This window comes from Aulonocara stuartgranti, assembly GCF_965226115.1.
Source record: "Aulonocara stuartgranti genome assembly, chromosome: 11".
Classification (NCBI taxonomy): Eukaryota; Metazoa; Chordata; class Actinopteri; order Cichliformes; family Cichlidae; genus Aulonocara; species Aulonocara stuartgranti.
The window spans coordinates 214,990-231,186 of NC_138947.1; the positions used below are offsets into that span (position 1 = coordinate 214,990).

Sequence of the window (16,197 nt, forward strand, 5' to 3'; positions counted from 1 at the left end):
TGCAGAGTTTGGAACGAAGCCTCGGCTGTCATCTTTCTCATTGAAATCATTGATTTAACCTGCTCAGACCAGCAGAGGGTGCTCGTACACCAGCAACAGCTGAGGGGGACTACAAACTTCTAAACACAACAACACAGGGCCTGAACAGGTGTTAAATAAAACTTTATTGATCAGCTGAACAATAGTTTTGTAGTTCATTCTGCTGAAAGCATGCCGTCCTCCCTTCTTTAAAAACATGCCAGACCACCTGCAGCAGCTGCTCTGAAACACCTGAGCTGCAGGTTAGGTCAACGTGTTAGTTCTGTGGGCGGGACCACCTGATCAGTCACTGATGATCAGCTTTGATTTACTGATGATGTTGAAGCTGCTTCCTCAGTGAGCTGCAAGATTGGACGCAGCTGCTCGTCCAACGAGGGGGCGTCGGCTTCATTAATTACAATCCAATCAAATTCAACTCCGTTGTCCAGACCGCACTCCGACTCTGCATCGTCGACACCTGAGAGACCGAGATGGGCAGACAGGTGAGACGGAAAAAGGTGAGAGAAACAAACGGTTAGTAGGAGGATTCAATCTCACCTGCAGTGAAGCTCCACCCCCTCTGTGACCTGGTCTTCTCGGAACTTTGAACTCTGACACTTTGAGTCTGTTGAGGAAACTCTGCCTGGAACCACTGCAGGTCTGAGAGCCGCCGCGCGTCGCTCACCAACTGACCAATCACAGAGCACAGCTCAGCTGTCTGAAGGATGACATCACAGCAACATGATCCACGCTCACCTACCCACACTGGTTGGCAGGCTCCTCTGCTCGCCAGGCGACAGAAGAAGCCGGGGTCCTGGCGGCGGCGAGATTCTCCCCAGTGAATCATGTCAGCTCGATACTGCTCCTTATAAGGTCCAGGACCCATCAACTGGTCCAGGTCCAGACCGTGTTCCTGCAGAACCAGAAGCAGCCTTCTTGGTATAGTGTCTGGCTGTGGTTTATCAGCTTCAGGTACAGTAGCAAACTGGCAGGTATGATGAGGTGTGACCCCCGAATGGGCTGGTTCACCTGGACACCTCACACATGTCTGAGTATGAATATAAACTGCTGCTGGAGGATGTGGTCCATGAGGTGGTTCCCAGGAACCTTCTGGAGATCAAACCTGCTGCCCTACTCGCACATCCTCCATCGTCATCAGCCTGAGCAAACCTGAAGGAGCTCCGAGACCTGGACGGTCACCCACCTTAATCCAGGAGAACCAGTTGGCCAGGGATCTAAACTCATGACCTCCAGGTAAAGTGCAGAGATTTGTGTGAAGGTGCATCTGGAGCAGGTGAGACTCACCTGAGCATACTGCTCCTTTAGGGGTCCAGACAGGCGCAGGATGCAGCAGACGTCAGGGCCCAACCTGCACGGTCAGCGCAGTGAGGTAAACATGGACAGGTGTTCAAGTGTTCCAGGTGTTTGTGTTTTAAACAACAAACACTCGGAAACACAAATAACAAATATTTACAAATACAAGGTTAACATTAAGAAAGGCGGATTTAAAAACTGGATCGTGATATAATGATGATGATGGTGGCGGTGGGTTATCTTATACAAAAAGTGGAGTTTGTTCTTCTCTGGTTTCTGTTTTAGCTGTAGTGGAGCTGAAACTGGGTCCGAAATCTGCTGTGAAAATTCAAATGTCTCTTGTTGCTGAATTTTCCATAAATTACGAAATATTCCAGGTGTGTTTACCTCTGCTGGATCAGCTCCGTCACGTAATCTTTTCCGGACTTCCTCTTCCCGCTGAAGACCAGAACCAGGCTGGGCTCGGAGACCCGGTCCTCCATTGCTGATCAATCCTCTCATTCAGCTCCGCGCGCATCGATCAGCTTCTGTTTATCAGTTCAGATTTCCGGTCGGACCATGACGGACCGGAGCCGTAACTGGCCCAGTAGACGGGAAGGAACAAAACCAAAGTCCTCCGCGAGCGCAGGTCATCACTCACCGAAGCTTCATCAGATCAATTATCAATACCAAACCGACTGGCCATCGATCTGCGACGCGTCAAGCTGTTTGTGGACAAAACGGAGCTCGGTTTGTGTAACGCAATAGCGATATTACGGTAACACATGATCGTCGTCAGATGTGGACTGAACCACTGTGCAGGGAGGAGGGGGCGTCGTCACTGCTAACGTAAAGAAAGAAAGAGCGAGGCTAAAAAAACAAACTTTGAAAATTGAAATTTAAAAAACAGATTAGAGGTGATTTTAGCTTAAAACTAGAAACTTTATTATTTTAAAACAAAACAAAACCAGGCGATCAATAATAGTCGTCGTCGTCATCAAGAACCAAATCTAATACAACCTTTAACTCAGAAATGGACAAATTCTTATCCAGGTCAGTCCCGAGTGATTCCCGAGCATTAACCGGACTGGGAGCTTTTCCGTTTTGACGTTCCTGCCGCTCCTGCTTTACTTAGTACGACCCGTTATGACGCCTTCGTGAGCCGACGAAGATGGCGGCGCGTGTCGTGGGGAGAACAGGGAGGCTCGCGGCAGTCGTAAGGAGCTCCGCTGTGCGCGTGAGGGAAACTTTAATTATGCAGCATTTTGTTGATGCCCTCACTCGGGCGTCTGTGACGTCAGAAAGCGGACTGTTTGAGCGATGATAGAGTAAATACGTTTTTTAGGGTGTTGACCTCTCACCCAGCTATCGCATGTCCACCTGAGGCGCGTGCCTCAGCGCACAGGCAGCTGAGTGGTTGATTAGAAGTTCCCATGAATTCAGCCAGATGTGAGCAGATGTTTCCTGAGCTGTCCTGGCTGATTTCATCCTCTGCACTGACAGTACACTGTATATGTCAGGATATTAGATTATAAGGCAATGCGTATTTTATAGGGCTGAACGATTATGGAAAATAATCTAATTGCGATTTTTTTGCCCCAATATTGCGATTGCGATGCGATATGCGATTATTTTTTAAGGTCTTTGTCTTCTGTATTATTAAACAAAGACAAGCAATACATCATATAGTATGGCCAATACTATATTACATTAATTTTAAACTGTTCTTTCCTGGAAGACAGACCTCTGTTATGATGACATGAGGTGATGCATGAATTGATGACTGACATTTTTATTTAACTTCTTCAATCACAACAGTATATTTGAACATACACAATAGTTTATTTTTAGCTTACAAACATCTGAGCATAAAGTGCTGACAAGGAACCCTGGTGTAAACATTAAAATGAAAGTCAGTACAATGTGCAGATTGCAGAAATATACATAAACAAAATCAGTGGCTTTACCACACTCAGTTTTTCGACATCTGTGAACTACCGGTACTAGACAGTCATTAAATTAAAAAATAATATTAAATAAATAAAACTAATAAATAAAAAATGCACACATCTTACTGATCTCTGCAGTCAGTAACATTACACATAAAGTGCAAACATAATAGCAATTGTATAAACACACACACAAACACGCCTTTAAATTAAAACTGGCTGAACATCTTGATTATCTGCAGTAAGTAACAGCAACACAGCACAAACTAAAGTGCACAATGAGTATGGCTCAGCTAGCCATAATCATCCTAGCTCACAGGTTTTTTGCTAGGAAGACCAGCATATCTACTTTTGCTGGCTTTAAGGATGAGCGAGTGCAGGTCACTATATTCCCTCCAGTGCTGAACAGACGCTCTGAGGGGGCACTTGTGGCTGGCACACACAGATATTTGCGGGCCATCTTGCACAGTCGTGGAAAGTGAATGTTGTGCACCTTCCACCAGGCTAAGGGATCATCCTCTCCGTCAATGACAGGGGTCAACAGGTAACTATTCAACTCTGCCTCCACGACATCTTCAAGTGGCAGAGGCAAAGCTGAAGAGGCCGCACTGGTCCTCAGACGGTCGGGTAGGCCGGATGTAAACGGCCGTGAAATTGGACGGTCTAGCCTTCTGATTAGCGTCACCGCTGTCTCGGTGGAGTTTAATAAACTCGGCCGTCTGCTTCTTGCTATCTAAAATATAACCAGACACTGGCGTAAATTCTCGACTGTCTCATACTTCTGTTTAATAAGTTTTCTGTTTGACGTTTAGTCAGCTGTGTGAAAACCAAGGAGGAACCCACCCGGGGGATTAATAAAGTTTTATTTTATCTAATCTAATAACTTTAATCTCAGCCAAACCGATTTACTCACGAACAAACAAAACACTGAAAAAAGCCCAACAATAACATTTTTAGGTTGTCTAAGTGACTTATTTATATTACGTTTAACCCGAGCAGCGAAACTCCGCGGTGATCTGAACATGATGTGCCGGGAGTTGTGCCGTTCTCGGCCGCATCAGTAACCCTCGAGCTCCCGGCTAGCTGTCGAGCTGGTGGGTAACAGACGCCTCCGAAAACGTCGAAGCACTTTTGCAAATATGCGATATCTTGATAAACCGAGCAGATATTTGATGTTTACACAACTAGTTTCTCGCCTGAAAATATGTTAAAAGTTTATTTTGTGACCCAGAAAGATTAATAAGAGTAATTTTAAAACTTAGTAGCGGCCGCCATTGTTGGAAACTGGAGTTTGGCTGGGCCACGCTATGAATTCTGGGATATGGTGGGCCACGAAGGACACACCCGACCCATCCTTCAAATTCGGGGAAAAGGAGGACGCATTTGTCGGCTACATTCGGAGGAGTCTACGAATTTGGACAGCCTTCGGCGCGTCGCTGTGACGTAATCGGCCTACAAATGCGGCCTCAGGAGAATGCAGCCCATGAATTTGGACATGTCCAGAGTATAATCGCAGCCTTTGCGGTTAGAAAATTGCACTTGATCATGTCGCGATATTATCGCAAATGCGATATATCGTTCAGCCCTAGTATTTTATATTTCTCACTAATTTCCCCCTATCTCAGTTACTGTGCTGAAGTGCGGGGGAATACATATGCGAGTAATATAAAACCTGTATACTTGTTACAGAAGAAAGTGGTACGAATGGTTCATAATGTTAAATATAGAGAACATATAAATAATCTGTTTATAAAATCGAATTTGTTGAAATTATAAGATTTAGTGAAATTACAAACATTATTAATCATGTTCAAGGCAAAAAATAATACATTACCTCTGAAGTTACAAAGTTTATTTGTATTGTGTTCAGGAAGTGGGGATTGTAGAAGGAAATTTTATTTGAGGCATCAGTTTGCTAGGACCTCACAAAGGCAAATGTGTCTGACGGTTAGCGGTATAAGAACATGGAATTCTCTTCATGATAATCTTAAGAGTTGTACAAATATACACCGTTTTAAAATGTGTTACACGCTTAAAACGATAACTGGGCTAAATGTGGAAGGAACAGTTCTTCTGTGCCATCAAGTAGAATCAGAATCAGAGAGACTTTATTTATCCCCAAGGGGGCAATTAACATACAACAGAGCAGCATGACGTTGAAGATAAGGACAGGGCATAAACAGGTAATAAGAGTGAGATAATAAATACACAGAATATACAGTATATACACAGTTTTAAAATTTTACAGTTTTAAAATTAAAGTGACTGAAAGGTCAGTAAATAACTGTAAGTGACTATAAGTGAATGAATTGTCGGTAGTATAAGAAGAGTTTATGTTTCTGGTGTGGGGAATGGTCTTATCAGCTGGAGTTAGTCCTGCAGGAAATGCAGCGGAGGCGCCGCCCGGAGGGGAGCCACTGAAATGCAGGGTGAAGAATGTGAGAGGGGTCATTGATGATTTTGGCTGCCTGTCTAAGGACCTGTTGGCTGAAAACCGGTGCAAGAGTAGTATTTTTGTAGTATTTTATATTAGTAGAATTGTATATTGTTGATTATATTCATTTGTTGTTTTGTTTTGCATTGTTAAATATAGATAAATGTTAGAGTGCGCCCACTTGTAAGATTGATTGGAGTTCAGATAGGGGGCAGGTGCTTATAACAATTTATTCCTCTTCCTGCTCCTTTTCACCTATGGGTGCGGTGCTATATTAATATGAATGAGGACTTGTGTGAAGGAAATCAAATACTGCTGAACCATGTGTGAAACAAATAAAATTAAAAAAAAGAAAAAAAAAGAAATGAAAATGCATTAGTTGTGCCGCTTCTTAATGATGGTATCTTAGCTAACAACCCCAACTACCAGGTTCAACTTGTAATTGGCTAAAAATAACTTAACCTACCGGTGAGAGGGACGTTGCTAGCTGGCAGTTGTTGTTTTTTTTTTGTTTTTTTTTTTGTTTGTTTTTTTTGTGTGTCCCGTTTGGATCTTTAGCCATCAGAATTGTTGTCTTAAGGCCAAGAAAGATGCCAAGCGGATTTATTTTACCAAGTGGATCATCATGGCCTTGCCATATTGGTCCATTTGATTGACCTTTATTATAATTATGAATTTATTTTATTTTTGGTTGCTACAAACGGGACAGACATGACTGGGGGATAGGACAGGGAGAAAGAATGAAAGAAAGAGAGGGAGAGAAAGAAAACCAAAGGGGAGAAGAGACGGTGAGAAGGGGGGGAAGAAAGAAAAAAAATGCCTGGATCACCTGTATGGAGGAAAAAAAACAGAAGAGAAAGCAAACAACAAAGAGCAACATAATAAAAAAACAGCACCATCACAATAAACTAGCTAGCAGTAGATATCAGTAGATACTAAACATTAAACGATATTGTGCAGCACGCAAGATAAACAGCGCACAATGTGCTTTGAGGCAGCAGCCAAGAAAGCTGTAGTCCGCGTCTGTGAACACCCGGGTGTACACCTGTGTGGATCAGCATGCTTGTATTCCAAAGGTTTCTCCATGTAACGATCTGCTAGGAAGTGTGGGGAGCCATAGCCCCGTCCCCCAGGGCATGAAGCAGGTATGGAGGAGCTCCAGGCCCCAGACATCCAGAGGCCCCAGAGTACGAGGACCCGAGGAGGACCACCAAAGGGGGGGAACCGTGCCACCCTCCTGGGAAGAGCTGAGTATAGCCCCAAAGGAGAGGTCACCCAGCAGCTACGGAGCAGAGGCCAGAGGGGGTTGCAGTGGCGTGCCCGCGGGCTCTGCCGGCAGCCAGCTGTGCCAGAGAGGACCAGGCCTCAGGCTGTACCCCACCCCCCGGAAGGGGCCCAGCCGGGCCACAGGCGCCAGGCCCCGCCAATCGGCCACCAGGAGTGAGCCGGTACATACATGAGCCCCCAGCCCCAGACACCAAGAACCACCAACACACCAACATCTAAGGGCATCAGCAACTGGCAGGGAGTGTGGTGAGCGGAGATAGGCCTCCGTACCTCGGAGAGCTTGAGATGTTCCCAGAGAGGTGAAGTCTAAGACCCAAGCTGACATATAGACACAGACGAACAGGCACACGCAGACATAAAACGTGCATTCCCACCCCCATATACACAACCAAATACTCGGCACTCACCCAACGTGTAGACAGACACAAATAGACACTGCACAAACAGTCGCACTCCCCAAACATACTCTATATCCCAGGTCCAGGTACCCCCGCCCCCAGAGGGGCAAGCCGCACCTAGACCCAGGAGATGTAACCCTTCTCTCTGGGGTGGAGGCAAGCGGACCACCTCCTTATCTGCAGTAGCAGGGAGGCCCCGCATCCCAGACCCCAATCTGACGGCCAGCACCTCCCCCCTGCTCCCCAGCCCTGACGGCTGATAGAACCGGGGTGAGTGAAGAAGCTTCTGATAGGTTAGTAGAGTCCATGTGAGTAAATTGGTGGCACACCTGTGGATGCATATAAGGCAAAACACAGAGCCTGCAGGGCTCGCAAAATCGCTAGCCCGATGACTGAATGTAGTGTAAAGCGCTTTGGGGTCCTTAGGGACTGAGGAAAGCGCTATACAAATGCAGGCCATTTAGTCAAATGGTTGTTTGCCAAAACTCATCAGAACATGTATCCAGTACTTAGTGTTTCCTTTTTAGATGCCATTTGTTTCTTTTCGAATTCATATTTATTAAGTTTTGCAGGCTTGTTTGCTCAACAAGGCTAAATAATTATATAAACGTTTCTGAATCTAAATAGTGGACTTTGGTATAATTAAACAATAAGTGTAGTGCAGGTCTATGATGATTTTTAGTGCTACTATTGTCTAGTTTTGATTCTGGTTCTGTTTTGGTTAAGTCCTAAGTAGTCCTGATTTTGAACTGTTGTAGTCCTGTTTTAATTCCAGATCAGTTCTGGGTCTGGTTGAATTGAGGTTTAGTCCTCGTGTCTTGATACAGCCCTGACTGTGTTCTCAATCAATCAGTATCAAAATACTTTATTGATCCCTGGGGGAAATTATTTTTCGTTACAGTGCTCCATTATAAACAAACATTAACAAAGACAGACAACACACTAACTAAGAATAGCACAATATATACAGGCATATATATACATAAAAGTCACTTATTAATAAATAGCTGAAAAAGAACATGTGCAAGAAGGGTGTAGCTGTTGCAGTAACCAGTGTGTTAGGTGGATGCGTTGTACAGGGAGCCACAGGCAGGAAAGATTTCCTGTGTCGTTCAGTGGTGCTTTTCGGTAATCTCAGTCTCTCACTGAACGAGCTCCTGTGACTGACCAGCATGTCATGGAGTGGGTGGGAGGTGTTATCCAACATTGTCTTTATCTTGGACAGCATCCGCCTCTCTGACACCACCTTGAGGGAGTCCAGCTCCATCCCCACAACATTACTGGCCTTACGGATCAGTTTATCCAGTCTGTTGGCATCTGCTGCCCTCAGCCTGCTCCCCCAGCATGCAACAGCATAGAGGATCGCACTGGCCACAACAGACTCGTAGAAAATCCTCAGCATTTTCTGGCAGATGTTGAAGGACCTCAGTCGCCTCAAAAAATAGAGACGACTCTGGCCCTTCCTGTAAAGTGCTGTGGTGTTTTTAGCCCAGTCCAGTTTATTGTCAATGTGTACTCCAAGGTATTTATAGTCCTCCACAATGTCAACACTGAACCCCTGGATTGAAACAGGGGTCAAGTGTTTCCTGGTCTTCCTGAAGTCCACGATCAGTTCCTTGGTCTTTGCCACGTTGAGCTGAAGATGATTCTGCTCACACCACGTGACAAAGGAGTCGACCACAGCCCGGTACTCTGTCTCATCATCCCTGCTGATGCATCCAACCACCAGGAGGAAGCTGGAGTTTCCACTCCAGCTTCCTCCTGTAATTGTCCTTAGCCTCTCTGATCTTGTCCTTTAGTAACACCTGGACCTTCCTCACCTCCTCTTTGTTGCCCCCTCTGAAAGCCCTCTTCTTGTTGTTGAGGAGGGCTTTGATGTCCTTAGTCACCCACGGCTTGTTATTTGGGTAACAATGAACAGTCTGAGCTGGAACAATGGAGTCGGTGCAGAAAGTTATGTAGTCTGTGATACACTCAGTAAGCCCATTGATGTCCTCGGCGTGAGGCTCACAGAGTGTTTCCCAGTCGGTCACCTCGAAACAGCCCTGTAGTTCTGCTAAGGCCTCCTCTGACCACCTCCTAACAGTCCTGGTGGTCACAGGTTCCCGCCTCAAAATTGGCACATAGCGGGGGGTGAGGTGAATCAGGTTATGATCTGACCTACCAAGTGGGGGGAGGGAGGAGGAGCTGTATGCATCCTTGACGTTAGCATACAGTAGGTCTAAAATTTTCTCTCCCCTGGTGGGACAGTCCACATATTGTTTGAATGTTGGTGTATTGTCCAGTGATACATGGTTGAAGTCACCCGAGATCACAATAAAGGCACTCGGGTGCTGAGTCTGTAACCGAGCAATGGCAGAGTGGATAGTGTCACATGCAGCTGTGGGGTTAGCAGAGGGAGGAACATAAACAGCCACCAAGATGACGTGAGAGAATTCCCTGGGTAAATAATACGGCCTGAGTCCAACAGCACACAGTTCAGTGTCCGGGCAACAAATCCTTTCTTTGATTGTTATGTTGGCAGGGTTACACCACCGGTTGTTAACTACAGCAAGCCCACCTCCTTTCCGCTTACCGCTAGCGATGCTGTCGCTGTCCGCCCGAACAGTGTGGAAGCCTTCCACGGAAGCATTCTCATCGGGAATGTCCTGGTGCAGCCATGATTCGGTGAAACACATCAGGCTACACTCTCGGTATTCCCTCTGACTCCGTACCAGTGCTGAGAGCTCGTCGATTTTATTCGATAACGATCGCACATTTCCCATCACGATAGACGGCAGACACGGTTTATACCTCCTCCTCGCTTCGAGCCTCTGCTGTCTCACCGTCTCTTTCTTCTCTTCTGTCCTTGACCTCTGCATCCCCGATGTGTTTTCCTCCAAATTTCAGCTGGTACTTCTGCGGGCCTGGCCAGCGAGCCGGCCGGCATCAGGGCGATCAGCTGATCTCTGGAGTAAACAGTCCGTGAGTGTAGGAGATGTGCCGCGGTCCCGTTCCATGATAAAAGTAACAGTTCCACGGCCACCAGAAGAACAAAAACTCTCTCAATCCACATGATTGAGTAAAAGATAATAAACGGATGAAAATACAAGTCAGAAAAAAAGAATACGTAAGAAAAAAGAGCTAAACTAAGAGAAAAAGCAGGAGCGACTGTAACAGGCTGCACGCTGGTTGGCGCATGCGCACTAAAAGACTGTCTTGCTGCTTAATTAAAAAACTAGTTTAAGGTGCCCTTCATATGTGATATATATTTTTTTCCTATATGAAGTCATTCTTTTTAGAACAAAACACAGCCTAATAAATCTTTCAGTCATTTCTAACCCCCCCCCCCCCCACTCTCAAAAATCGAGAGTGTACCTTATGTATGAATTCTGGTTGTGCTTACTGACCTCGAACCGATTTTGGCTGCAGAAATCTGTTAAAAATGTTTTAGTGTAACTTTGGTAAGCAGCACTGCTTGATGGATCGTCAGAGCATTACGGCTGCCGTAGTGAGGAGCTTCGCGGAGTAATCTGCGTCCAAAACTCCGTCGCCTTCAGGTCCCAAAGTCAAAGACACTGAGAGTTAAAAACGGTCTAAATTCTTTCATCTTTAATTAAATCATCAGCGTTGCTGCTTTACCAGGTGTAACAATTAAGTTTTACATCCAGGCATCCATGAAAACAGAATTCATTAAATTTCACAGAGTTAGAAGTTAACAGGAAGTTAGCTCGCTAGCTTCCACCTAAACATTTCATACCATGTTCTGACTGAGATTTTTGAAACTAATTCAAACGTACAGCTCTGCTGCCACTTCTAACATAAAGACAGAAAACTAAACAGCAGTGGCGTTTGCAGGGTTACTGAAGTTGGACTACCTGGTATATAATGTTGTGCTACGTGATTGCTAGCGACACAGCTATGTTAGCATAACATTAGCACAGTGAAGCTGGAGGATGAAGCCAACTTTTTTCCCACTCGATAAAAGTTAACGTGAGGGATTCTGGTGGTCAGGGACAAATGCAGTCGCATAGCAGGATGCTATACACGGGCCAAACTTCAGTCAGGAGAACAACTGAGATTATTCATCCACAATACGAGGTTAGTTATTAATATACTGCAACAACATGGGAACAGAGCAGCTGCGAGAGAATTCAACATTAATGAATCGATGTTACGGAAGTGGAGGAAGCGCAGTTTTTGGCTTTCCCCATATTTCAAAAGTGCTTCATCTCTTTGCTATGACTGTCGCCCGCCATAATTTCCAGATGATAATGGTTGCAGCCGTTGCGATGCTTTCGACCAAAACAGGCGCAGCTTGATGACATCATCAACATGCGCTATCACGATAGAGCGATATAGTCAAAATCTCTATCGTTGGCCAAATTTATATCGTTTCTATCGTATATTGTTTATATCGCCCACCCCTTGCTCCAATCCCTCCATATTGTGGCCAGTCACATGCGAGGATCTAAGATAATATACAGAGAGGGTGAGAGATGCGACAGTCAAGTGGAGCGTGCGTCTGTCCTCTCAGTAAATGAGTGAGACAGTAGACAGCGGTGAGGAGGGCTATGCGAGTGCAAAAACACATAAATATGCCCGACACCCGTAAACGAAGCAGCATCTGGCTGCAGTTTAAAGACTTTTTTTTTGTCTTGGTCTTGTCTTTGTCTCAGTTTAGGTGGTCTTGACTACAAGTCTACTCTGTATTAACAAACATGCCATATTGGCCCAGTTTATTTTTCTTATCATTGTTGTGAGGAGACCATAAATAGCATTTGGATTTTCTGTTGTACAGTTCATTTGATGTTATGGATAAAAACCTTTGATCCTTTTTTTGTTTCAAAATAGCTGATAACTATTCGCTGATAGCTGCCAACATCTGCGAACAAATATAATTCTATAAAGTGGTTCTATATAGTGTGTAACTGTTCATATAAAGCGTTATTACATTTATTGCTAATGCAGTCATATGGCACATTGACTTCTGAGGAAATTTTAGATGGCACTCATCATCAGAAAGGTTGCCGACCCCTGCACTATACAACCATCATCAGCTAAAATTCATATGAATCTCTGCTACACTTGATGTAACTGTGTTCTTTACTTTAAACCATCGCAGTGCAGCAAACTAACCTGTTTATCCTGCTCTAACCTGCAGAGGATTTTAAATAACAGTTAGTCCGCCTCAGATTGATTTACAGCAGGTTTCACAATATGAAACAGCCGCACAACTACTGTAACCTGCACATTTTCACTTTATTCTCCAAACGATTATTAACAGGTTTTTCTTAACGTGGCCCTGATACTCCGTAGAGCAATGAGACTGATCAGTTTCATCAGAGTAAATAAGCATGCGATTGGTGGTGGTTAGATGAACTTCCTGTCAGGAGATTAATGAGATCAATAAGCCCCGACTCAGTTACACACTTATTTACTAGAAGGACTCACCTGTCAGGTACATTTTGAGAGTTCAAATTGGAAGAGTCTATCAATAAAGAGGCTAACTGATGCTCAATGTAATCAATCACTACTTTTACCGGATTGATGAAGTGATTAATCGTATGTGTTTGCAGCTCCAGTCGAGGCTCCACGGGTCAACAGGTCTCCGCTCCGGGTCGCAGGCCAACTTTTTTCCGCCCCTTGAAGACGCCATGCTGCCCTCGGGAAGCTTCAATAACCGTATGGCCTTAATCACAGGAGGAGGGACAGGGCTGGGGCGCGCCATGACTGCCACCCTGTCGCAGCTGGGAGCGCAGTGCATCATTGCCAGCAGGTTAGAGGTCACATGACCATAATCTGTTTTAAATCTGATCGTCAGCGCAGGAACTGTCGATTTCATCACGATGTTTGCAGAGATCCTACAGAACCAGCTGGTGAAGGTGAAGAGAGGCCCATTAAAACCGCACCGTTAACTTTAACCTCTCCTCTCTCATTATTAAGAATCGTCACACTGAGGTTTACCTCAGTTATTTTTGATAGCAGGGAAAACCTGTTTTCATACATTAGACCAGAACTCTAGAGAGCCTCTGAGTTCTCCTCTTCAGTAACCTGACTTTATAGATGAGTCGGTGCCTTTTTCATCAGAGCAACATTCGGATCTTCCTCCATCTCCTCTTTAAACCAAGCAGCCACCAGAACTCAAAACCAGCCGCGAGCACTGTCTGAACCCTGATTCCATCTTGGTTTGTGCTTCAGGAAGCTGGACGTCCTGCAGCGGACAGCTGAGGAGATCAGCAGCCAAACTGGAAACAAGGTCAGAACCAGAATCTGGATCCAGTACAGACTCTGTGTAATCTGTCCTGGTCCAAACGAGTTGTCTCTTTGTCCTCAGGTGCATGCGGTGCAGTGTGATGTCAGAGATCCTCAGGCCGTCTCTCAATGTGTTGATCAGATTGAGGCTCTGACTGGACTTCCTGATGTAAGCACACACACACCAAACACTCACCTCTTTCTGGATCTCTGAGGCCCCTCATTGGCTGACCCGTACCCCAAACCTTCCATCCTGATTGGTGCAGGTAATAATCAACAATGCTGCAGGAAACTTTGTCTGTCCGTCAGAACGTCTGTCGCCAAACGCCTGGAAGACCATCACCGACATCGTCCTGAACGGGACAGCGTTTGTCACCTTGGAGCTCGGAAAGAGGCTGATCCAGAACCAGAAAGGTAGAGAAACCTTTTGCTGTCCAGCTGTTGATTGGCTCTTTAGGCATAGAGTGCCACCTTTTTTGGCATTCGAGACTTCTCTCCGAGAATCTGTTCAGATGTCTTTCACTGTCTCGCTCTGATCATGTGTATCAGGTATGTTGCGGTCTGGTTTTTATTGTTGTTTGTTTAGGAGCATCCTTCCTTGCCATCACCACCATATATGCTGAGTCTGGTTCTGGTTTTGTGGTCCCGAGTGCTTCAGCAAAGGCCGGAGTTGAGGCGCTCTACAAGTAGGTTAAATTCCATTTTGATTTCGGAGGTCACTCTGTAAGGTTAGATGACCTTGAACGTCTCACAGCATCACCTGTGGTTAGCATTATTAGTGTTGTGGCTGTGTCTCAGGTCTCTGGCAGCAGAATGGGGGCGCTATGGCCACAGATTCAACATCATCCAGCCTGGACCAATCAGAACAAAGGTGCCACCCACGTGACTGTAGTGGCTGGTGTTTGTTATCTTCAGTTTGTTGTTGTTGTTTAGGTTTTTTGGCTTGTTTGGGGGGTTTCAGGGGGCCTTCAGCCGTTTGGACCCAACTGGAGCCTTCGAGAAGATGATCGACCGCATCCCAACGGGCCGACTCGGCACACCAGCTGAGATCGCAAACCTGGCGGCTTATGTGAGCAGCAACTATGCCTCCTGGATGTCTGGAGCTGTGAGTTTAAAATGACCTGGGGTCAAAGGTCAAACAGTTGTAGGGTTGGATGGTTCATGAGGTGTATTTGCGAGGCGCCACTAATTGGTCAGATTGAACTTCCTGCTGAATGTAACAGGAACTGCATGTTTGTTTTCAGGTGATTCGGTTTGATGGAGGAGAGTATGTGTCACTCGCAGGAGAGTTTAATGAACTGCGCAGTGTGAGTGTCGCATTGTGTCCCTCTGCCAATTTCACACCTGAATATTCAGTGGCTCCACCTATTTACTGTATTAACATTTGTTCAACTCTTTGTGTCTCAGGTGACTCCCGATCAGTGGAAGCTACTGGAGGCGATGATCAGAAAGACCAAAGGATCCTGAAAGCACAGTGACACTCATCATAAGACCACCACAGTCATTCAAATCACTCTCTGCAGTGACGATGTAATTATAAACCTGACAGGAGTTCAGATAAGTGAATGAATGATCAATCAGCTGATCTTCAATAGCCAACCTGTTAGCTTACAGCTGGGGTGAGGCTGTCACATGACTGTTTGCACATACTCAGTGTAAATGCTTTGGACAGTTTGATAATAAAAAAGGTCATCTTCTGAGGTCTGAGTTTCTTTTTTGTTTTTGCGTTTTTACTTTTAACAGTTTTTATTCATGATCAGGAAAAGCAAAAACACATAACAAAGCAGACAAGAGAAAAAACCCCAAAGGAAATCACATGCATTAAAGTCATATACCTGTGCAAATACGCATATCGGGGAAAAACAGAAAAGAAAAGAAAACAGAAAGAAGAGAGAAACAAACAAGAAAGAAACAAAAAAAGACTTCCTATTTACCTGAGGACATCTTAAAAGCAGCCACCCCCCCTCAACAGTTGGGACAGATCATTTGGCAAATAAATAAGCAAAGGGGACCAAACATTGAGAAACAGATCCTCATGTCCTCCTAAAACAGCAGCGGTTCTTTCATGAGGAACAACTTTAAATAATTCCCTGTGCCACAAAGAGGGAGGTTTATCCTTAACCCAGTTAATGAGAATACATTTCCTAGCTTTAGCACCAATAGTTTATCACATAGTTTGCGCTGCAAGTGATTTAATGTTAATTCTTTTGAGGGTAGGCTGAGGAGAAAATATCCGGGGTCCCTTTGGAGCCGATTCTTAAAGATATTACTTAGTTCTTGAGATATGGAGCTCCAAAATCTTTTGATTAATTTGCATTCCCAAAAGTAATAAAAAAAGTGCCAGTTTCTTTTTGACATGTACTACAGAAGGGGGAAATATGAGGTGTGATCTTATGCAAGACATTAGCTATAGCTATGAGCTATGTATAGGCAGTGTAGGATTTTGTATTGGGTTTCTCGCAAACGGTTGCAAGTAAAAGTGGATCTACCTATGTTAATACCGATGTTAAAGACTGTGGAATTTTGGAATTTTTAACAAAATTACAAACCTTGAGAAACCCCAAAAAATGGTCTCTAGGAATAT

General features: G+C 44.9%; 2 protein-coding genes across 2 annotated transcripts; one reads left to right on the forward strand and one right to left on the reverse strand.

The window, feature by feature from the left end:
• Positions 1–145: 145 nt before the first annotated feature.
• On the reverse strand, positions 146–2,093 carry pmvk (phosphomevalonate kinase). Its single transcript, XM_082550727.1, has 5 exons — positions 1,720–2,093; positions 1,324–1,387; positions 779–931; positions 577–706; positions 146–496 (listed from the first exon to the last, which is right to left on the reverse strand). The coding sequence occupies exons 1-5, from the start codon at positions 1,812–1,814 to the stop codon at positions 336–338; spliced, it is 603 nt and encodes a 200-aa protein (XP_082406853.1). The 5' UTR covers positions 1,815–2,093; the 3' UTR covers positions 146–335.
• A 283-nt stretch (positions 2,094–2,376) lies between these two features.
• decr1 (2,4-dienoyl CoA reductase 1, mitochondrial) lies at positions 2,377–15,313 on the forward strand. Its single transcript, XM_082550722.1, has 10 exons — positions 2,377–2,548; positions 12,938–13,137; positions 13,560–13,617; positions 13,696–13,782; positions 13,880–14,027; positions 14,200–14,299; positions 14,412–14,484; positions 14,575–14,718; positions 14,858–14,920; positions 15,021–15,313. The coding sequence occupies exons 1-10, from the start codon at positions 2,483–2,485 to the stop codon at positions 15,078–15,080; spliced, it is 999 nt and encodes a 332-aa protein (XP_082406848.1). The 5' UTR covers positions 2,377–2,482; the 3' UTR covers positions 15,081–15,313.
• The last annotated feature ends 884 nt before the right edge of the window (positions 15,314–16,197 follow it).